This window comes from Homalodisca vitripennis, chromosome X, assembly GCF_021130785.1.
Source record: "Homalodisca vitripennis isolate AUS2020 chromosome X, UT_GWSS_2.1, whole genome shotgun sequence".
Classification (NCBI taxonomy): Eukaryota; Metazoa; Arthropoda; class Insecta; order Hemiptera; family Cicadellidae; genus Homalodisca; species Homalodisca vitripennis.
The window spans coordinates 9,443,205-9,467,544 of NC_060215.1; the positions used below are offsets into that span (position 1 = coordinate 9,443,205).

The window sequence follows — 24,340 nt, forward strand, 5'->3', positions numbered from 1 at the left end:
TCTTCGGGGAGATGGAATAGGAACTTGGTAGCCATAAAATGCCTTTTTTAAACTTTGGTCTATGTCCCGAACCAACCGTAAATAAGCCGTGGATTTTGTTCATGTGAAAAAAACTTAATTACACCTTATATTTAATCTACAAACCATGAAAAACTCGACAACTTGTGATTAAATGAATCAACATGTGTCATCGTCATGACTCTGTCATAAGGCCTGGTTCACATGTTAGCGAGAATTGCGCAAGTCTAATTGTGACGACTCATGGTGATCGGTCTTGGCATGATTTATTAGTGTACCAGATTAAATGGAACGGTTTACTCGAGCGAGCGCGAAGTGGCCAAACGCTGCATGCAGGAGTGACGATCATAAACAACCGCAGTGACTACTAGATTGTAGCCGACAGCGGCGTGTCACAATCCCGGCGACGTAGTAGTGTTTGGAGGAGCATTGAACAGTTCACACTGGCTACCAGTTGTCGCAGTCGATCGCTGAACCTGATGGGCGTGCCAATCTTTCTTGAAATATGGATCTCAGTGGATTCAGTTGGAGAGGAGTCCATAGATGCTCATTAACATATACACATTAGCTTACTTTTTGTACACTATGATGTCAATATTTTATCGTTTTTTTATTTGCAATATTTCATGTGAGATCTGAAAACTACTAAATCAAAACTTCGATTTATTTTTATTTGTGTGTTTTTGTCACTTATATAATCAGATAGATTATTTTAGAAAAATATACCCATATATATATGGGTATATATATATATATATATATATATATATATATATATGAATAATTGTTTATCTGACACTTTATTGTCGTTATTTATTTTACAGTTACAGTATGTACTTTATAAGTAGAATTTCTCAACAGTGCTAGTAGTTTTGCATGGCAAAAATTGGATTTAATAATGATTTGGTTATTTCACAAAGAATAGCATGTCAAACTTGCACATAAATTTCTGTACACATTTTGCGTGATAAAATATTATTATGTTTACTGTTATATACTGTCTATAAAATATACTGAAATATAAACTTCTTACTTTATTCTAGCTTAACATATAAATAAGTAACTTAATAAAACGTGTAACTACTTTTTTTAATTGGCTAAAAGAATAAATTAATTTTTCCTACATTCAATCCAATTTTTAATACAATTTTAATGGGATTACGATTCTACTTGACTGCAGGAATATTTAATTTACTATTTTCATTTTTTAAAATATACTTTTTATTTAGTAGTTTTTTACATTTTGATGTTGCGCTATCAGTTATGGTATCTTAACATTTTATGCTTATAAAAAAATAATATAAAAAGTAATATTTATTTTTGTGAACAATCAATAAAGGTAATAATATTTATTCCTACAAAACATTACTAATTGTTATGTCCAAGATGGTTGAATTGTTCATAATTTCTTCTACAAACAGTTCTATGTCGAACACACCACCACTATCGGCGATTGACTAGCAACCTCTCTAAATCCTTCCAATGTTCCCTCGTATCTCTTACGTCGCCGTTGTCGGCTGCGATCCTTTAGTGATGAGCGGTGATTTGCGATTGTCGCGCCTGCACATTGTAATCGGCTAATTCATGCTGGTTCGTGTGAACTGCTCCATAATGTGATTCAATACATTACACGGGTTACAAAACACCGAACTAAGCTTTTCACTCTCTCCTAATATAGATCTTTAATTGCATGTTACTACTTGACCTATGCTGTCACGTCAGACTTTCTTCTGATTCTCTGTGCACCGTCCCCTGATATAATAAAAAGTAAGATTCAAAATATATAAAGCTGTCCTCATATGAACTACTCAGGTCATATATGAGAGTAGCTGTCCTCACATGGCCTAAGTTGGTTTTCGGTTATGGTAATCATTGGTTTCTTAGTAATAGTCAATACTCATGTACTCATGAGTATTTATATACTTGTAATGGCAATACAGGGTGTATATTATGTCTGGAAACACCCAAATATATCCTTTAATAATTTAAATATAAATTTGAAACCTCTTACAATCGTGATAGAGATTGGGCATCTACTTTTTGGAACAATGTTTTGTTATGTCACACCAACGGGGGACGTCCTGCCGAGGGTATCGTGAATATTCTTAATGGAAGCCTATACCTTGTGATACATAATTTTAAAGGTAATAGCTTACTGAATTGAATGCCACAAACCGCATCTCAAGGGAATTATTCTATCAGAAAATAGAGCATTTTTAGTATTGAAAATTTACTGATGTTCAACAATGTAATTTTAACATGGTTCTTGCCACAAAATGTGTTACACTAATTTTTTAGCATTTTTTTAAATGTTCAATTAAATAAAACAAAAATTTCATTTTAAGCTGGTTCTATTAGCACAAATTTGCCAGTTTTTATTACAGTACAATTATGGAAATACTTATGTTATTGATTTCTTATTACAAATAAAAAATAATGTATGCTGTTAGAAAAGTCTTACAACAAACGTTTTACCGTCTGCATTTGGTGTCAAAGCAATTGTTCGAACTGTGTTCCTTCTACGGTTTGACAATGAGCCAATCTTGTGTAAAATGATTCGACAGAGTTGCCTAACATTTCTTCAGTTATCAAAGCAATCTCCTCTATAATCCTGTTTCTTAGGTCTTCCAAATTATGAGGCTTTCTTCTATAAACATTGGATTTTAAATGACCCCATAGGAAATAATCGATTGGTGACAAATCCGGAGATCTTGGAGGCCATTCGATTTCTCCTCTTCGGCCAATCCATTTATGAGGAAACCTTAAATCCAAATACTCTCTTACCTGTCTCCCATAATGGGGTGGAGCACCATCCTGCTGAAACCATACATTATCAAAGTATTCTCCTGATGCAATTTGAATAGCTGGGATTATTTCATTTTGGAGCATATTGTAGTAAAGTTCGGCATTTAAATTTCCATTGATGAAAAAGGGTCCAACAATTTTGTTACCTAAAAGTCCACACCATACGTTCAGTTTTTGTGGTTGCTGTGAATGGGACTCAGTAATCCAATGTGGGTTTTCACTAGCCCAGTAACGGCAATTGTGCCTGTTAACATTGCCATTTAGGAAAAAAGTTGCCTCATCAGAAAATAGTATGTTGGTCAGAAAATCTCTATTGTCATCACATTTGCGCATCACAAGTTCACAAAACTCAACTCTTCTGTCGTAATCATCCTCACTTAACTGTTGGACTAAATGAACTTTAAATGGTTTGTATTTATTAATTTTCAAAATCTTACTCACAGACATAGGGTGCATATCATGTTGCTGTGCAGCTTTTCTGAGCGATGTATGTGGGTCTTCAATAAATGTTTGCAAAACATCTAGTGCATGTTCTTCATCTGTTGCAGATTGTATCCTACCCGACTTTGGCCGATTACGTACACTCCCTGTCATTTCAAAACGCTCAATAGTTTTTGATATTGTTGAAACACTTATGGGATTCCTTTCTGGGAAAGTGTCATTAAACAAATTACAAACTTCCCGATAAGATCTTTGACGATCGCCATATCCTCGCATCATCAACAGAGTAATTCGTTCTCTTTCAGACAATTCCATTAAAATGCCAAATAAAAACTGAACTACTGTAATTAGATAACTTGTTGACAGCAATGTTTCAGAGACACTGATTAACTCGACAGGAATGATATGACCTTTGTCCATTTGTAATTCCCAAGCTTAGACCTGTCTAGTGAAAGCTCCATGCTCAACAAACTGAAACCTGTAGACCAGATGATTAATAACACAATAATGTTTCTCATAGGCTAGTGACCTTTGTCTCTTTAAACCTTCCTGCTGACTGGAAAACACCAAGTACAGATTCATAAGTATTCAGAGAAAGTGACTCATAAGTTTTATTCATTGTAATAAAAACTGGTAAATTTGTACTAATGAAACCAGCTTAAAAATAAATTGTTTATTTTATTTTAATTGAACATTTAAAAAATGCTAAAAAATTAGTGTAACACATTTTGTGGCAAGAACCATGTTAAAATTACATTGTTGAACATCAGTAAATTTTCAATACTGAAAATGCTCTATTTTCTGATAGAATAATTCCTTTGAGATGCGGTTTGTGGCATTCAATTCAGTAAGCTATTACCTTTAAAATTATGTATCACAAGGTATAGGCTTCCATTAAGAATATTCACGATACCCTCGGCAGGACGTCCCCCGTTGGTGTGACATAACAAAACATTGTTCCAAAAAGTAGATTCCCAATCTCTATCACGATTGTAAGAGGTTTCAAATTTATATTTAAATTATTAAAGGATATATTTGGGTGTTTCCAGACATAATATACACCCTGTATATTAGTTACACTAAGGTTTTAATATTGAATCTGGACACTTACAAAAAGTTCAGTTAACAAAAACGTCATTTGCTTTTTTATTATGTTATGTAATTACTCTCTCACAATCGTTCCTAAACATGTAATTTTTTATATTTTAAACGAATCACTTAAAAAAAATTTTAAGAATAAAACGTTTGTATCTAAAGTTAAATTCCAAAAAACCATATTTTTATTTTCTACAAAAAAGTAGGTGAAGTCTTCCATTTAACCCAAGAACTGGCAACTAAATTACCTGTATTGGCATGCCACTTTTCTAGATTTTGCAAGGGTATTTTATAAAAAATATTAGAAATACTAAAAGTTATTTAGTTATGCATTTTTTTTTTGAGTTTTTAATTAAAATCTGTATTTTTTAATATGCATACTTATAAGTATATTTGTACCAAATCAAAATTCCAAAAAATTAAAATTATTTCTACGTTTCTCTAGTTGCAGAAAATATGTAGTTTGATGGAGTTATTTAATAAATTTGTATTTTTATATTGATAACACTTGGCATTTTGTTATAGAAATTGACATTACCCTGGTAACACATTATATTACAACAATAATAGTTAGTCCTTACATGAAACAGTATTATATCACACCAAGAGTTAGCAATAACATATAATTTATCAATAACAAGTACAAGTACAAAATTATGTAGCATAACTCATCATATTTATGAATCCGGAAAGCATACATTTTTTACATGTCAAACTTTATATCTTTAAAGTTAAAAGCAATGTTCAAATTTTCTTCTCATTAAAAAAATAAAATTTTATTTATCCACTAAACACATATCCCTAATTGTTATAAAAATGTATTTACAAAAATATACAATTATAAAACTAGTTTCGGTTGGGACAATGAGATCTTACATTAGGCCTAATCAGATTCACCACCTCTGTCATGGTCTACTGGTTCATTTTCTAACAACTCTCTTATATCACTAGATTGATCTAAATAGTTCATGTCCGGCATGGATGTGTCATGAAGTGGACAACACTAATCCAGACACACACCAAAGTTTAGTCTACACTGGAATCCTGCTCTTAAAATCTTAACTGTGATCCTGTCAGACATATCACTGACACGAGTTGGTGTAGAGATCTTCGGCATGGATGTGTCATGAAGTGGACAACACTAATCCAGACACACACCAAAGTTTAGTCTACACTGGAATCCTGCTCATAAAATCTTAACTGTGATCCTGTCAAACATATCAGTGACACGAGTTGGTGTAGAGATCTTCGGCATGGATGTGTCATGAAATGGACAATACTAATCCAGACATACACCAGAGTTTAGTCTACACTGGAATCCCACTCTTCAAATCTTAACTGTGATCCTGTCAAGCATATCATTGACACGAGTTGGTGTAGAGATCTTCGACATGGATGTGTCATGAAGTGGACAACACTAATCCAGACACACACCAAAGTTTAGTCTACACTGGAATCCTGCTCATAAAATCTTAACTGTGATCCTGTCAAACATATCAGTGACACGAGTTGGTGTAGAGATCTTCGGCATGGATGTGTCATGAAATGGACAATACTAATCCAGACATACACCAGAGTTTAGTCTACACTGGAATCCCAACTCTTCAAATCTTAACTGTGATCCTGTCAAGCATATCATTGACACGAGTTGGTGTAGAGATCTTCGACATGGATGTGTCATGAAGTGGACAATACTAATCCAGACACACACCAGAGTTTAGTCTACACTGGAATCCCGCTCTTAAAATCTTAACTGTGATCCTGTCAAACATATCATTGACACGTGTTGGTGTAGAGTTCTTCTACATGGATGTGTCATGAACTGGACAATACTAATCCAGACACACACCAAAGTTTAGTCTACACTGGAATCCTGCTCTTAAAATCTTAACTGTGACCCTGTCAAACATATCAGTGACACGAGTTGGTGTAGATATCTTCGACATGGATGTGTCATGAAGTGGACAATACTAATCCAGACACACACCAAAGTTTAGTCTACACTGGAATCCTGCTCTTAAAATCTTAACTGTGATCCTGTCAAACATATCACTGACACGAGTTGGTGAAGAGATCTTCGACATGGATGTGTCATGAAGTGGACAATACTAATCCAGACACACACCAGAGTTTAGCCTACACTGGAATCCCGCTCTTAAAATCTTAACTGTGATCCTGTCAAACATATCACTGACACGAGTTGGTGTAGAGATCTTCGACTTGGATGTGTCATGAAGTGGACAATACTAATCCAGACACACACCAGAGTTTAATCTACACTGGAATCCCGCTCTTAAAATCTTAACTGTGATCCTGTCAAACATATCAGTGACACGAGTTGGTGTAGAGATCTTCGGCTTGGATGTGTCATAAAGTGGACAATACTAATCCAGACACACACCAAATTTTAGCCTACACTAGAATCCCGCTCTTAAAATCTTAACTGAGATCCTGTCAAACATATCATTGACACGAGTTGGTGTAGAGATCTTCGGCATGGATGTGTCATGAAGTGGACAATACTAATCCAGACACACACCAGAGTTTAGCCTACACTGGAATCCCGCTCTTAAAATCTTAACTGTGATCCTGTCAAACATATCAGTGACACGAGTTGGCGTAGAGATCTTCGGCTTGGATGTGTCATAAAGTGGACAATACTAATCCAGACACACACCAAAGTTTAGCCTACACTAGAATCCCGCTCTTAAAATCTTAACTGAGATCCTGTCAAACATATCATTGACACGAGTTGGTGTAGAGATCTTCGGCATGGATGTGTCATGAAGTGGACAATACTAATCCGGACACACACTAGAGTTTAGCCTACACTGGAATCCCGCTCTTAAAATCTTAACTGTGATCATGTCAAACATATCAGTGATACGAGTTGGTGTAGAGATCTTCGACTTGGATGTGTCATGAAGTGGACAATACTAATCCAGACACACACACCAAAGTTTAGTCTACACTGGAATCCTGCTCTTAAAATCTTAACTGTGATCCTGTCAAACATATCAGTGACACGAGTTGGTGTAGAGATCTTCGACATGGATGTGTCATGAAGTGGACAATACTAATCCAGACACACACCAGAGTTTAGTCTACACTGGAATCCCTCTCTTAAAATCTTAACTGTGATCCTGTCAAACATATCATTGACACGAGTTGGTGTAGAGATCTTCGACATGGATGTGTCATGAAGTGGACAATACTAATCCAGACACACACCAGAGTTTAGCTTACACTGGAATCCCGCTCTTTAAATCTTAACTGTGATCCTGTCAAACATATAACTAACACGAGTTGGTGTAGAGATCTTTGACATGGATGTGACATGAAGTGGACAGTACTGATCCAGTCACACACCAGAGTTTAGCCTACACTGGAATCCCGCTCTTAAAATCTTAACTGTGATCCTGTCAAACATATTAGTGACACGAGTTGGTGTAGAGATCTTCAACATGGATGTGTCATGAAATGGACAATACTAATCCAGACATACACCAGAGTTTTTTTTTTTTTTTTTTTTTTTGTTCTCTTAGGACAAGAAGCTTATAAATTGCACTTAGTCCTGTAAGGACCTTTGCGCTGCTTCCGGAGTGATAGGGTATTCAGGATGGGTAAGGTTAGGGAGTAGGGGCCGCCTCCTATCGAGATCCATGAGGAAGAATTAGGGCACTACATCTCAAAGTCATCCCGGAAGAAGGGAGGCCAGCTGTGAACCAGCCTCTCCAGTCAAAGTAGGCAGGGGGTGCCACACCTTGTTGAGGTTAACAAGAGCCTCTGAGGTAAGGGAACAAAACCCCACCAACTCCAACAGCCATCCTCCACAGTAGGCTAGACCTATCGAATTGCCCATGAATCCCAGAATCTCAACATTTGCGGTTAGTGATGTGCCGCTACTGGACATCCATAAGGTTGCCCAGATTGAAGTAGCACATCGGATTTTGCTGTGCCCAGTGGTGGGTTCAACTGGTAGGTATAAACCAGCCAGAAGTGATCCCTGCTGGGTGTACACCAGAGTTTAGTCTACACTGGAATCCCGCTCTTCAAATCTTAACTGTGATCCTGTCAAACATATCATTGACACGAGTTGGTGTAGAGATCTTCGACATGGATGTGTCATGAAGTGGACAATACTAATCCAGACACACACCAGAGTTTAGTCTACACTGGAATCCCTCTCTTAAAATCTTAACTGTGATCCTGTCAAACATATCAGTGACACGAGTTGGTGTATAGATCTTCGACATGGATGTGTCATGAAGTGGACAATACTAATCCAGACACACACCAGAGTTTAGTCTACACTGGAATCCCGCTCTTAAAATCTTAACTGTGATCATGTCAAACATATCAGTGATACGAGTTGGTGTAGAGATCTTCGACTTGGATGTGTCATGAAGTGGACAATACTAATCCAGACACACACCAAAGTTTAGTCTACACTGGAATCCTGCTCTTAAAATCTTAACTGTGATCCTGTCAAACATATCAGTGACACGAGTTGGTGTAGAGATCTTCGGCATGGATGTGTCATGAAATGGACAATACTAATCCAGACATACACCAGAGTTCAGTCTACACTGGAATCCCTCTCTTAAAATCTTAACTGTGATCCTGTCAAACATATCAGTGACACGAGTTGGTGTATAGATCTTCGACATGGATGTGTCATGAAGTGGACAATACTAATCCAGACACACACCAGAGTTTAGTCTACACTGGAATCCCGCTCTTAAAATCTTAACTGTGATCATGTCAAACATATCAGTGATACGAGTTGGTGTAGAGATCTTCGACTTGGATGTGTCATGAAGTGGACAATACTAATCAAGACACACACCAAAGTTTAGTCTACACTGGAATCCTGCTCTTAAAATCTTAACTGTGATCCTGTCAAACATATCAGTGACACGAGTTGGTGTATAGATCTTCGACATGGATGTGTCATGAAGTGGACAATACTAATCCAGACACACACCAGAGTTTAGTCTACACTGGAATCCCTCTCTTAAAATCTTAACTGTGATCCTGTCAAACATATAACTAACACGAGTTGGTGTAGAGATCTTTGACATGGATGTGACATGAAGTGGACAGTACTGATCCAGTCACACACCAGAGTTTAGTCTACACTGGAATCCCGCTCTTAAAATCTTTTCTGTGATCCTGTCAAATATATCATTGACACGAGTTGGTGTAGAGATCTTCGACATGGATGTGTCATGAAGTGGACAATACTAATCCAGACACACACCAGAGTTTAGTCTACACTGGAATCCCTCTCTTAAAATCTTAACTGTGATCCTGTCAAACATATCATTGACACGAGTTGGTGTAGAGATCTTCGACATGGATGTGTCATGAAGTGGACAATACTAATCCAGACACACACCAGAGTTTAGTCTACACTGGAATCCCTCTCTTAAAATCTTAACTGTGATCCTGTCAAACATATCATTGACACGAGTTGGTGTAGAGATCTTCGACATGGATGTGTCATAAAGTGGACAATACTAATCCAGACACACACCAAAGTTTAGTCTACACTGGAATCCCGCTCTTAAAATCTTTTCTGTGATCCTGTCAAATATATCATTGACACGAGTTGGTGTAGAGATCTTCGACATGGATGTGTCATGAAGTGGACAATACTAATCCAGACACACACCAGAGTTTAGTCTACACTGGAATCCCTCTCTTAAAATCTTAACTGTGATCCTGTCAAACATATCATTGACACGAGTTGGTGTAGAGATCTTCGACATGGATGTGTCATGAAGTGGACAATACTAATCCAGACACACACCAGAGTTTAGCCTACACTGGAATCCCGCTCTTAAAATCTTAACTGTGATCCTGTCAAACATATCAGTGACACGAGTTGGTGTAGAGATCTTCAACATGGATGTGTCATGAAATGGACAATACTAATCCAGACATACACCAGAGTTTAGTCTACACTGGAATCCCGCTCTTCAAATCTTAACTGTGATCCTGTCAAACATATCATTGACACGAGTTGGTGTAGAGATCTTCGACATGGATGTGTCATGAAGTGGACAATACTAATCCAGACACACACCAGAGTTTAGTCTACACTGGAATCCCGCTCTTAAAATCTTAACTGTGATCCTGTCAAACATATCAGTGACACGAGTTGGTGTATAGATCTTCGACATGGATGTGTCATGAAGTGGACAATACTAATCCAGACACACACCAGAGTTTAGTCTACACTGGAATCCCGCTCTTAAAATCTTAACTGTGATCCTGTCAAACATATCAGTGACACGAGTTGGTGTAGAGATCTTCGGCGTGGATGTGTCATAAAGTGGACAATACTAATCCAGACACACACCAAAGTTTAGTCTACACTGGAATCCCGCTCTTAAAATCTTTTCTGTGATCCTGTCAAATATATCATTGACACGAGTTGGTGTAGAGATCTTCGACATGGATGTGTCATGAAGTGGACAATACTAATCCAGACACACACCAGAGTTTAGTCTACACTGGAATCCCTCTCTTAAAATCTTAACTGTGATCCTGTCAAACATATCATTGACACGAGTTGGTGTAGAGATCTTCGACATGGATGTGTCATGAAGTGGACAATACTAATCCAGACACACACCAGAGTTTAGCTTACACTGGAATCCCGCTCTTAAAATCTTAACTGTGATCCTGTCAAACATATAAGTAACACGAGTTGGTGTAGAGATCTTTGACATGGATGTGACATGAAGTGGACAGTACTGATCCAGTCACATGCCATAAACTGGTCTACAGATCTGCATGCCATGATTTATACCTCGTTTTTGGCATAATTCAATGGAGACTTTTATATTCACAGTTTCAATGAGATGTCATTGTGTTCTTTCTGTGGTTGATTTTAAACCTTAGTTGATTTTAAAGCCTAGTTAGCACTCTCTGTCCGAATCAGGATATATCAAGGATTCTCAGGTGATTATTTCTCAGTAGATTTGTATCTCCAAAACAATGTGATAATATTATTCCTTGATTCCATGAAGGCAGCAATATTTTAAAATTAACATTTAGTGCTTTTGATGAGTAATATTATAGACCACATTGTTTTAGACCGTATTAAAATTTGACTTTAAATGTATTTGCTATAATCTTACGTATTTTTATAGGATCGAACATTGTCCCTTGAGCAGCCAGTGAAAATTGGCAGATCTGTCGCTAGAGCTCGGGCCGCCCAGAGTAATGGCATATTTGATTGTAAAGTGCTGTCACGCAATCATGCTCTTATTTGGTACAACAACGGAAAGGTAAGGCCATATTATTATAGTAGCTATAACAAAGTGTATAAGCAAGTGCTGTCGCTAGAGCTCGGGCCGCCCAGAGTAATGGCATATTTGATTGTAAAGTGATGTCACGCAATCATGCTCTTATTTGGTACAACAACGGAAAGGTAAGGCCATATTATTATAGTAGCTATAACAAAGTGTATAAGCAAGTGCTGTCGCTAGAGCTCGGGCCGCCCAGAGTAATGGCATATTTGATTGTAAAGTGCTGTCACGCAATCATGCTCTTATTTGGTACAACAACGGAAAGGTAAGGCCATATTATTATAGTAGCTATAACAAAGTGTATAAGCAAGTGCTGTCGCTAGAGCTCGGGCCGCCCAGAGTAATGGCATATTTGATTATAAAGTGCTGTCACGCAATCATGCTCTTATTTGGTACAACAACGGAAAGGTAAGGCCATATTATTATAGTAGCTATAACAAAGTGTATAAGCAAGTGCTGTCGCTAGAGCTCGGGCCGCCCAGAGTAATGGCATATTTGATTGTAAAGTGCTGTCACGCAATCATGCTCTTATTTGGTACAACAACGGAAAGGTAAGGCCATATTATTATAGTAGCTATAACAAAGTGTATAAGCAAGTGCTGTCGCTAGAGCTCGGGCCGCCCAGAGTAATGGCATATTTGATTGTAAAGTGCTGTCACGCAATCATGCTCTTATTTGGTACAACAACGGAAAGGTAAGGCCATATTATTATAGTAGCTATAACAAAGTATATAAGCAAGTGCTGTCGCTAGAGCTCGGGCCGCCCAGAGTAATGGCATATTTGATTGTAAAGTGCTGTCACGCAATCATGCTCTTATTTGGTACAACAACGGAAAGGTAAGGCCATATTATTATAGTAGCTATAACAAAGTATATAAGCAAGTGCTGTCGCTAGAGCTCGGGCCGCCCAGAGTAATGGCATATTTGATTGTAAAGTGCTGTCACGCAATCATGCTCTTATTTGGTACAACAACGGAAAGGTAAGGCCATATTATTATAGTAGCTATAACAAAGTATATAAGCAAGTGCTGTCGCTAGAGCTCGGGCCGCCCAGAGTAATGGCATATTTGATTGTAAAGTGCTGTCACGCAATCATGCTCTTATTTGGTACAACAACGGAAAGGTAAGGCCATATTATTATAGTAGCTATAACAAAGTGTATAAGCAAGTGCTGTCGCTAGGTAGTTTACTGGAGGCCATTCAGAACAGATTTATTAACTACACCTGTTTTATCTGGCCTGATGATAAATGAAAAGACGTCACACGGATAAGCTCGACCACTTTCTCCCACACATGTGGGCTTTGTTTGCCCTCATGACATATTGTGTCCACTGTTTTTAGATACAGTGACCGTGTAAAAAATTTTAATATCAGCGCTGAATATGAAATCAAAAAATAATTTGACAACTCCTTGAATCAAGAGTTGATTCATCCCAAACATCGTATTTTACTCTATGTGATCCATGAAATTATACTACAATGTGAGGGTCACCGAATTATTTACAGTGTGTTTAAAGTCGGCCGTCTGATCGTCAGTATAGTGTGAACAATTGCTCCTCACACGTCCTGATTGGTGTTACATTATATATATTTAAGTAAATAAAGTGCGGTTATGGTTTGATATAACAGTCACTTCCAAACCTCGACTGAACTGAAATTGTCACCATTGTGTAGGTGGCCGGCCGGGCGAATTCCCCACATATGTCAGTTTTTCGTAGTCAGAGCGGCATTGGTTGGAGGCAGTTGGTGGAGATCCCATCAGTTCTTCAATCAACTATTCGTCTGAACAACTTCTCTGTGCATGTGATGATCAGTTGGTCTGTTCAAACCAAATCATCCAACCGATCGTTACTTTTATCAGGAGCCTTACGTTGTGGTTTTAGTCCCAATCTAACGAACACATTGTCACTTGAACTACAGCCTTTTTTGTATTTATTTACTGTATAGTTGTGTAGTCGTGATGGTATTTTTGTGTAAGGTATTAGCTTAAGGCAAATACGGAAAATTTTAAGACCCAGTAATCAATTACATTCTGTTGGTAACTATGGAAGGGACTGTTCGGTACCAGTGTCTATGTATTGTACAGATCAAGAATTTACCGCACATCGATAGCAGAAAACTTTCACAATACTTCCTTGGGACTGTAACCAGTACACATGACAAAGTGTTAGATGTTAGAAAGAGTTAGAACTGAGAATAGAAGGTAGATGATATGACTGTTAATAATATCTCTATCCCTGATGAATAATGTTGTGTTCCTAAATGCATTCATATTTAGGCATTTTAGTCTTTTGTTCTATCTTAAAAATAAAACAAATGTTTTAGTTAAATATAAGGCAAGTTTATTTTACTATTTTATTGTTAGGTTTCCTAAATAACAATAGTATTTCACAACTATCTGATATGTGAGGTTTTATTTTAATCCATAATTAAATTAAAGCAGAACAACATTAAGTCTGATGTAGGTCAGTGACATTAGGTCTATGAAAATTCTTTATTTTTAATTTGATGTACTAGCGGCTATGCTTCTAGTTACACTCTCAGTAAAATATTTGTTGCAGTTCTATCTGCAAGACACAAAGAGCAGCAATGGAACTTTCATCAATAATCAGAGGCTCAGCAAATCTGGTGAAGAGTCTGTACCTAGGGAGGTCAGCTCCGGAGACATTGTGCAGTTTGGAGTCGACGTTTTGGAAAATTCTCGTAAAGGTTGGTGCATTGAATTAGTTATAATATTTGGGTTTGGCCCGAATTGGACTATTAATCCTTATGTCAGTCTATTTTTATTAAGTACTTGCCAAAAGAGCAAAAGGGTGTGAGGATTTATGCAAATGATAGATAATGTAGCAAAGAACTTCCATTTTTATCATAATATAATGATCTCCACTGTTCTGTTGAATCTGATTATCTAAACATCATTAGCATATCATTTACAGAGAATGAATATGGTGCTGGTGTGAATATGGTTAGTTACACACTGTGTTAAACTGAAAAATATACATATATTGTTTGTCACACAAATGAACACTACTTATTATAAAAACAAGCCAGTTGCTTCTGTGTATCCTCGAGTCCCAGGAACGGCCAACAGACTCTCAAAGAGTTATAAACAGTCCATTTACTTCTGTGTAGCCTCAAGTCCCAAGAACGGCCAACAGACTGTCAAAGAGTAATAAGTAGGCCATTTGCTTCTGTGTAGCCTCAAGTCCCAGGAACGGCCAACAGACTGTCAAAGAGTTATAAGTAGGCCATTTGCTTCTGTGTAGCCTCAAGTCCCAAGAACGGCCAACAGACTGTCAAAGAGTAATAAGTAGGCCATTTGCTTCTGTGTAGCCTTAAGTCCCAGGAACGGCCAACAGACTGTCAAAGAGTAATAAGTAGGCCATTTGCTTCTGTGTATCCTCAAGTCCCAGGAACGGCCAACAGACTGTCAAAGAGTTATAAGTAGGCCATTTACTTCTGTGTAGCCTCAAGTCCCAGGAATGGCCAATAGATTGTCAAAGAGTTATAAGTAGGCCATTTACTTCTGTGTAGCCTCAAGTCCCAGGAACGGCCAACAGACTGTCAAAGAGCTATGAGAGCACACATTGTTCAAAAGTTTTTTATTCAGCAACCATTAGATTATAAATATATATGGAGCTACACTGTAGAGCCCAATAAGCCATGTAATGTATTATTTAAGTAACATTAGCGTTTTTATAGATATGAAGAGCAGTCTTACCTTAACCAGATTGAGAGGATGTTTCTGTTCTTCTTCCTAGAGACATTAAAAAGAACACCTAAATTATATTGATACATTTTTAATGGACTATAATGAGTAAAATAAGTCCCCCTACATTCAAAAAGATTCCTAATCCTATTCAGATTGTAGTACACATTTGTAAATGACTTTAATAGATATCAAAATACTTGTAGAATTCAAAACAATAACCAAGAGTTGTATGATTTTTACATCTGTGTGGTTCTATGGCTGAAGCTGTTATCTGACAAAAGCAATATGTATGATAATAGTGTATTAGTTGTAACTACCCAGTAGATTATTCTTATATTGTGCACTGGGTAAGTTACTATTACTTAAAACCAGTTATGTTTTCTTACCACAAATATAGTTTCTGTTGGGTAGAGTCTGGTTTTTATTCACTTCAACAAATAATACAATCATACTTTGGTAAATTGATTTTCTTATACGGATTTCTACTGAACTAACAATTTTCATGGCCGTTTATCACTAAATATTAGTTTATAATAATAACCTTAAGATTATGAATTTAGATTAGTTACCACATAGTCATCCAAACAAAGCCCTCAATTAATCATTGCTTATATATAAATAGTAGTAAATAAGCTATTAACCCTTTGTGGATAGCTGAATATCAACAAATTACCTCACGTTTTTTATGCTTGAAAATTGCAAAAAAATGCCCATGGAAACATATTTTTTTAACACATTTTTATGTAAAACTGAGTGTGGGCTGTACCAAATAATTTTTTTGATGATTTTATGGCAAAAAAGGCATGATTAATATATAAGACTGCAGTGTTGCCAATGCACAAAACAAAGTTCCCTTAAAAGTGATCGTTCACTTCGTGTTTTGAGAGCTTCAATTTATATTTTTGTAAATTGCTTCTGATAAATATAGTTTTACGTAAAAAATAAAATGGTATGGTTTTGTTCTGTTCTCATTTTGTGGATATATCTGAAACCCATCCTCCATAAACTCAAGTCTTATGTGGGTCATTTTATCTGGATTCATCCGCAAAGGGTTAAAACATTTTGTCTCATTACCAACTGCATAAACTAAGTGGTTGTTTAGGGAAAATACCAACCAGAAACTTGAATGTTTACTAAGAATAAATAAATAACTAAACAAAGAAAGCCAATTGAGTATTTAGAATTCAAACATTAAGCTTCAAAAGAGAACACAATATATATATATATATATATATATATATATATATATATATATATATATTTTGAATAAAATATCTTTCTATTCATTCCATAAATTCAAGTGCCAGAAATAATATACAATCATTTTTACATCAGACTGTATGTCGCATAACAGGCTTTGCCAAGTTCTGACAGTATGGGCGTTATCTCAGCAATATGTGGTTCAGCCCATTGCCCAAAAAGTTAACTTGATCTAACTGCCATCAAAAACAAAATGTACTAAAAATAATCTTTTGTAATGTGAGGAACACTGTTGTCCCTCTTCCGAACCCACTGTTGATGTGTGTATGTCCTGGACGGCACTGGCCAGATCAGACATCGATCTTTCACCTATAGAAATTGTTTCATCCTTGTTTAAACCTCAAACCCATAGCTTAATAACCCCTGAATAATAGGTTTTGATAAAACTCGGCCACTATCGAACTCAGTCTTTCCCATGTAACAAGCTTCACAGAACTCAGCCAAATCCTATAGACGGATATGCATCTTATTGAAATTTGATCTTGTCTATGTAGAAATGGAGCTTCATACAAAATTTCAAGTCTATCGCACGGTTCGTTGTCAAGATATCCTGTGTAAGACAGATAGACAGGAGGAAGATTTTGCTGTCAACTAAGTGATCACAAACTATACAAAATCTGTCTGTAGGACAATCTATTCTTGAGATATCCTGCTAATCTTGGTTGCTGCTGTACTTGATCAGCCAGCTTCGCTAACTCTTAACCAATAAAAGAGGTTGCAACAAATTTCTGCAAGTATACACCAGTTCAAACTTGTGTAACATATACAATTGCTTTAAGTTCATAGAATCAGATAAAAAATTCAAAAAATAACATTGTAAATAAATTGAAATTATGCAAAAAATGAAATAGTAAGTATAAACTGTTTAATGTACCTTGAACAAAGAAATGTTGTGTAAGATAGGAGAGATGTACTGATGCATTGCCACGGGATGGATCCAGTCAAGCGTCTCCAGAGCTAACTATTTTAAGATTTCCCAAGCCATCTTTTGTATTCCTCATTAGTAAGCTCATAATGCATTGTTAGTCTTAGATATTAGCATAAGCAATAATTCTGAAATAGGATGCTGAGAAAGATTAATTTATGTTTGAGTTAGATTGGCATTATTTGTATTGTATTATTATTTTATTAACATTTTTCATATGGATTTATACATTTAAAACTTTTTTGCAGTAACTCATGGCTGTATTGTTGCGAATTTGAAACTCTATCTGCCTGATGGCAAGGAAGCCAAAGCCAGGTTAGTGAAGACGTCTCTTAAACTTACAATTATTGGAAAATTAGCAACTAGTTAACTATATATGGTTACACATTAATTATATTTGTAAACATGTAAATACACAAATTAATTATACCATTTTAGAAAAATTTCACAAATATATCAACTAAACCATTTTAGTGAAATTAATTTGAAATAACTTGTTTGATTACATTAATAATTATAAACAATAACAAAACAAAACTGTTTAAATATTTATATTTATAGGAGGTCTGTCCAAAAAGTATCCGACCACCAACCAGTAGGCGGCCGCAGTGTAACCGACCTGCTCGAACCGGTTATTGGAGGGGAGGGGCGAGCCTACTCCTTCCCATATTAGGCATTGAATACGATCCGGTCATTCAGTGACTCACAGCGCTCTGTTCCGTACAGTACTGCCATGTGTGTGCGTCACATTTCAATATGACTGTGTTGAGCAGCGCATTTGCATTAAATTTTGCCAAAAACTTGGCCATTCAGCATCAGAGACGATTACTATGATACGGACAGTTTATGGTGACATGTCTATGGGCGATACACAAATAAAAGAGTGGTTTAGGCGGTTTAAAAATGGCTGCATATCAGTGGAGAGTAATGACCGATCTGGCAGGCCTTCAACTGCCAGAAACGCTGAAAATGTTGAACGAGTTTGTGCAGCAATTAATGAAAACTGTCCAAGAGCTGGAAGAAGATTTAGGAATACCAAAATCGTCAGTTTGCAACATTTTACATGAATATTAAAAAAATGAACCGTGTTGCGGCAAAATTTGTTCCTCGGCTGTTGACAGAAGACCAAAAGAACTGTCGACTTGAAATTGCACAGGACAATCTGGATTTGATAAAAAGTGACCCAGGGCTATTTAAACAAGTTATTACTGGTGATGAGTCATGGGTTTATGGGTACGACCCTGAAACAAAGGCTCAATCTTCACAGTGGAAAACTCGTAAAGAGCAACGGCCGAAAAAAGCAAGATAAAGTCAAAGCAATGTCAAGACAATGCTGACAGTTTTTTTTTTTTTGACCAGGACGGTGTTGTTCATCACGAATATGCTCCAAGAGGCCAGACAGTGAATAAGGAGTATTATCTTGAGGTCCTAAGGCGGCTACGAGATGCAGTGCAAAGGAAACGACCTGAACTGTGGACAAGCCGTGACTGGATCCTGCACCATGACAACGCGCCAGCTCATTCCTCAAATCTTATTCAGCGTTTTTTAGTCAAACACGACATCAACCAACTACGATAGCCTCCCTACAGTCCTGACATAGCTCCTTGTGACTTCTGGCTATTTCCGAAATTAAAAATTCCTTTGAAAGGAAAAAATTTGACGATGTTGAACAAATAAAACAAAATGCGATGAAGGACCTGTTAGCCATTCTGCAAAATGAATTTAAGGAGTATTTCTGGAAGTTGGCGGAGCGTTGGAATAAGGTAGTACTTTGAAGGGGACCAGATTGCCGTTGCCGCCGAGTAACGTCAGTTCATGCCAGACGTCAAGGTCGGATACTTTTTGGACACTAAATACATGTAACATGTACACAAATATAAAAATAATACTTTAGACATATATCCAAATTTTAATAATTGCACTAGAAACAGAGCAAGTGCTTCTTATACTTCCATCAGATACAGATTGGAAATAATTTAAAAAAAATATTTTGGAAATCCAAATTGATATAGTATATTTAGTATATTATTATTGACTTTGTTAATTCACATGTATTCCTATGTGTTTGATTTCAGTCCATCGAGTTCAGTTTTGAGTGGTGTAGGATCAGTGGCAGTTGAAGACTTGTATCAGCTTAATCAATACATTCAGGTAATGTAATTCGTAGTTGTATTTTAAGCAGATGGAAGTAAACCATACAGTTAGTGGTCCATAATTTGTACTTAAATTTCTCTACAGTCCATCATGTGCTTCGATTTCGTAAAGTAATATTTAATATTTACCAATATCACTAACTTTATCAAAAGTTTTGAGTAAGCAACTTTTAACCCATTCAAGACATTGGACGGGCAGTTTCCGTCCTTCACTTCGCACGGCCCAACGACTAAAGGTCCGCGCCCGTCCGCTAGACACGACATCGACGTAGTTGAATATATTGCCGATAGATCGCAGAGGCATTCACATTTGCTGCATATTTTGTTCTCAATATTCTAGTCTATGTTTTTCTTCTTCTTCGTTGCTGAAAATCATCTGATATTCCCTCAAATCATCTTGGCAAAACAGCTTTCTTTTGTTTGTAAACAGTCAAGATGGCGTCTCGCGATCAGAATGATGTGTTCGTAAATTCGGATGATTTTGTGGCTTACGTTGCTAATGTTTTAGATAAAAGTGATGATGAGGAAAGTGACAGTGAACAAGATGATATGATACATGAAAATAATGAAATGTCTGATGGTACAAACGATGACAGCAGTGATAATGAAAGTGACGATAACCCACCGGCTAGGCCTTATGATTTTACATGGAGTGTTGGATCACATACTGTTGTACAATGCGTTTTACCGGCAATCATGAAATAAATCCTATAATTTCGAGGCAGTTAAGAGAAAACTGCACTGAATCAGATGTGTTCAATCACTTCTGTGACGAAACCTTTTGGGCTCAGGTAACCCTTTGGTAGGCCTTCCGCTTGTGGAGAATCACCACTGCGCCTTCAAGGAAAGTTTTGGGGGCATTTTATTGAAAAGATACCTCCAACCACCAAAGCCAGGCCCTCAAGAAAATGTTCAGTTTGTGCCTCACAGGGAAAAAGAAGTAAAACAGTGTACCAATGTAAAAAGTGTCATTTTCCACTTTATCTGGAAACATATTTTGAGGTGTTTCACAACCAAACCAACTTCTAAAGAAGTATAATAAAAATTTGTAAATAGTGCAAAATATATGAATATTTAAAAAAACTAACATTTTGTGTTCATACAATAAAAAGGAATAACTAAGATACATTTATAATATTCATAGCATGTTATACAATAAGTGTTATGCAAAGTGCACCTGTTCTTACACGAAAGCATGGAAAATATCCAGTTCTGTAGTCCAAAAATTATAGTAATTTATTCAGTCACGAATGGGTTAATTTGAATTAAAAAAAAAAAAACATATCCACTTCTGATAACACATTTACATGTCTTTGGTGTCCAAGTTGTGTGCAAGACACGCGTAAATGTGTCCATATGTGTACACCTGTTTCCCGCCAATTGGTAACTTTGATGATTGGTATATTTTCAATAACAGGTCACGGCAGTGAAAGTTATTGGTTAACTTATGTGAAAGTCAGTTTCGTTTGTTATGTATGTGATTAAGTTGTTATTTCCAGAACAAACATTATGAATATCGTAAATAAGTGTGTTGAATTTACTATATGCCTCCTTAAAAGATGTAAATATATGGTGAATGAAAAAATATTATGTATAATATTACTTGACAATTAATATAGAGCGCTATATGTGTGACTAACAGATTGACAGTGAATTCGCTTTTAGATCAACAAAACTCTATTACCATTTCAAAAAATTGTGTAACTTTGTTTAAATATTATTTAACAAATTAGTCATGGATTGAAGAAAATAATAACATACAATTCTTCTCCACTATTAGAAATTGAAAATGGTCTACCACAAGAGTCTACTTTAAGACTTCTTTTATTTATTTATTTGACACAAAACCCTTTTTACAAACACGATAGATAAAAAAAGAACAATTGGTAACGAACTTCACCAGTTCTAATAACAAGATATTTAAAGTCAAAGATCACTACAACATATATCATAATAACAATCATTTTCTTATTTTATGTCTTATTTACTTCAAAATGTTTATCACAATTAATCAAACTTATCCATAAAATAAAATTAGTTTATTTGCTAATGTTAAACTTTGTTATTTTAATTTATATAACTTTGGATTTGAATTCTTCTGGAATTCTTAATAAAATATTATTTTTTTATTGATCAACATAAAATTATTAGGTGATGAAAGTAAAACTAATTTTACTCTATTTTTTTCTAATAATACCAAATTATTTAATCAGCCGATTATACCATTTAAAGGATCATTTAAAAATGAATTAGAGTGAACTAAAATTCTGGAATGACTTTTGACCAACTGGAACTTGCTTGTTGATCATAAAAAAATCACTCAATCAACCTAATCTTTATTTACATTCATTCTTCAAGAATAAACATGACGTCAAATTTGTTATGCATAGAGTACAAGTTCTGTTACCGCAGTGTTGCTGTTTATCAGGAATTGTCAGTCCATTCACCATTTGGATTTTCTATAAATTCCTTCAAGGTGTACATGCTCTTAGCTCTTGCAATTTTTTCTAGTCATCATCATCATCATCATCCGACGTTTCCGTTATCACGGGTCGTCGTACACAGCCTCCTCCACTTTTGTCTCTCATTCCAGGTCTCCTCTTCCACCACCTGTATTTTCTGTAGTCCCCTTCTCTCTATGTCTTTCCACACTTGGTCCTCCCATCTTCCTCTCGGTCTTCCTCTTGGTCTTCTTCCTCTTTCCTCCTTCTCCAGTGCTATTCTAGGCATTCTATTATCTCCCATCCTCTTCACATGCCCCATCCACTGTATTCTTCTTCTTTCCATTGTCTCTTGCAGTGAAACTACCTTCAATTCAAATTCAAATGGTTTATTGTCAGAATACAATATGTATATAACAACGTCATATTATAAATAATCTATAGCTTACTTTAAATAGCCTTACTTCTTATCACAGTTAAAAATTCATCAACAGTGTACAAACATGAATCTACTAACATTTTCTTTACAACATTTTTAAAGTTTGATCTGTTTAATACCTTGATATGATTGGGCAAAGCATTGTAATATTTGATTCCCTGATATCTAAAACTGACTTGAGTGCTAGCAAAGTTACATTTTGGTACAACTACATTATTTCTATTACGAGTACTATAACTATGAACATCACATTGATTAATAAATAATGATAAATTATCTCTGACATATAACAAAACATTTAATACATAAATAGACGGCAATGTTAATACACCTAATTTTACAAACAGTGGTTTACAGTGCTCACGACTCTGGACATTACATATAAGCCTGACTGCTCTTTTTTGTAACACAAACAGTTTATTCGCAATCTGAGATTGGCCCCACAAAGTTACTCCGTATGTTAAGAAACTATGAATATAGGCATAGTACATAAAAAGCAAGTGTTTAGCAGAAATAGTTCCATTAAGGGATCTTATAAGAAAAATACCTCGGGAAATTCGAGAAGCTACATAATCAATATGAGTTTGCCATTTAAGATTGGGTTGTATAAAAATGCCAAGAAACTTAAGACTTAAGTCCTCATTATCACTAGGCCTATTAGATAAGGTAATATGTAAATCTTGAATTTTTTTATCATTTACACAGAGCTTATTTGCTGCACACCAATCATCTACAATTGCGGTCTTAACACTAAGTAGCTCATTACATTCGTTCCTCGTTTTTGCGCAGACCTTGAGACCCAAGTCATCAGCAAACAAATACGTACTAACATAATTGTCATTGAGATTAAGAGGCAAGTCATTTATATACAAAATAAATAAAGTAGGTCCCAAAATGGATCCCTGAGGAACACCTAGCTTAACAGGCCTAGTTTCTGACATAGAGCCATTTAAATATACATATTGACACCTATTTGAGAGATATGAGTCAAAGAAACTGACAGCAAGTTGACTAAAACCATAAGACCTAAGTTTATTTAATAGAATATTATGATTTACAGTATCAAAGGCTCTGGATAAGTCATAAGATCTGAACTTGACAGATTTTTTTAGTTCCAAACCATCAAAGCAATCATTTATGAAGGACTGGACTGCGCCAACGGTACACCGCTCAGCTCGAAACCCAAATTGACAAGTGCTGAGTAAATTATTGGTTTCGAGATAGCAAACCAACTGCTTATGAACTAGCCGCTCCAACACCTTTGACACTGCTGTAACAATAGTTATAGGCCTATAATTACAAGTTTGGTCCTTTGGACCCCTCTTATGTACTGGAATCACTTTGTTTATCTTTAGTACATCAGGAAAAATACCTGTCCTAACACTTTCATTATATAAATAAGTTAGAATTTCACAGATTGAGTTGGCAGCCATTTTCAGAATAGGAGCACTTATACCATAACAATCGAGACATGTGCTATTACTTAAACTAAGTATAGCTGCATGAACATCTTCCACTTTAAATTCATTCAGGCAAAAGCTTACTGTAGAGTTCCACTGAGCACAGTGCTTACCAAGGTAGAAAGAATAGTCATTATTGCTAGGTGGAATACTTTTGCAAGTCTACAAAACTGAGCCAACAAAATATGAATTAAAACTATCAGGTTCCAGTACATAGGATGAGTTAGATGACATACTATTAGCCCTGACTGATTTATTAATAATGCTCC

General features: G+C 36.1%; 1 protein-coding gene across 6 annotated transcripts in view; it reads left to right on the forward strand.

Annotated features, from left to right (window-relative positions):
* The window catches only part of LOC124368659 (sarcolemmal membrane-associated protein), a 142,219-nt gene that overhangs the window by 8,839 nt on the left and 109,040 nt on the right, over nucleotides 1–24,340 (forward strand). For all 6 annotated transcript variants that reach the window (XR_006922981.1, XM_046825915.1, XM_046825910.1 and 3 more), the window contains exons 3-6: nucleotides 11,523–11,660; nucleotides 14,243–14,390; nucleotides 17,827–17,893; nucleotides 19,654–19,729. Coding sequence is in view for 5 of the 6 variants with exons in the window: in XM_046825915.1 (XP_046681871.1) it covers nucleotides 11,523–11,660; nucleotides 14,243–14,390; nucleotides 17,827–17,893; nucleotides 19,654–19,729 (429 nt within the window). In the remaining variant the exon portion in view is untranslated. The remainder of the gene's footprint in view (nucleotides 1–11,522; nucleotides 11,661–14,242; nucleotides 14,391–17,826; nucleotides 17,894–19,653; nucleotides 19,730–24,340) is intronic.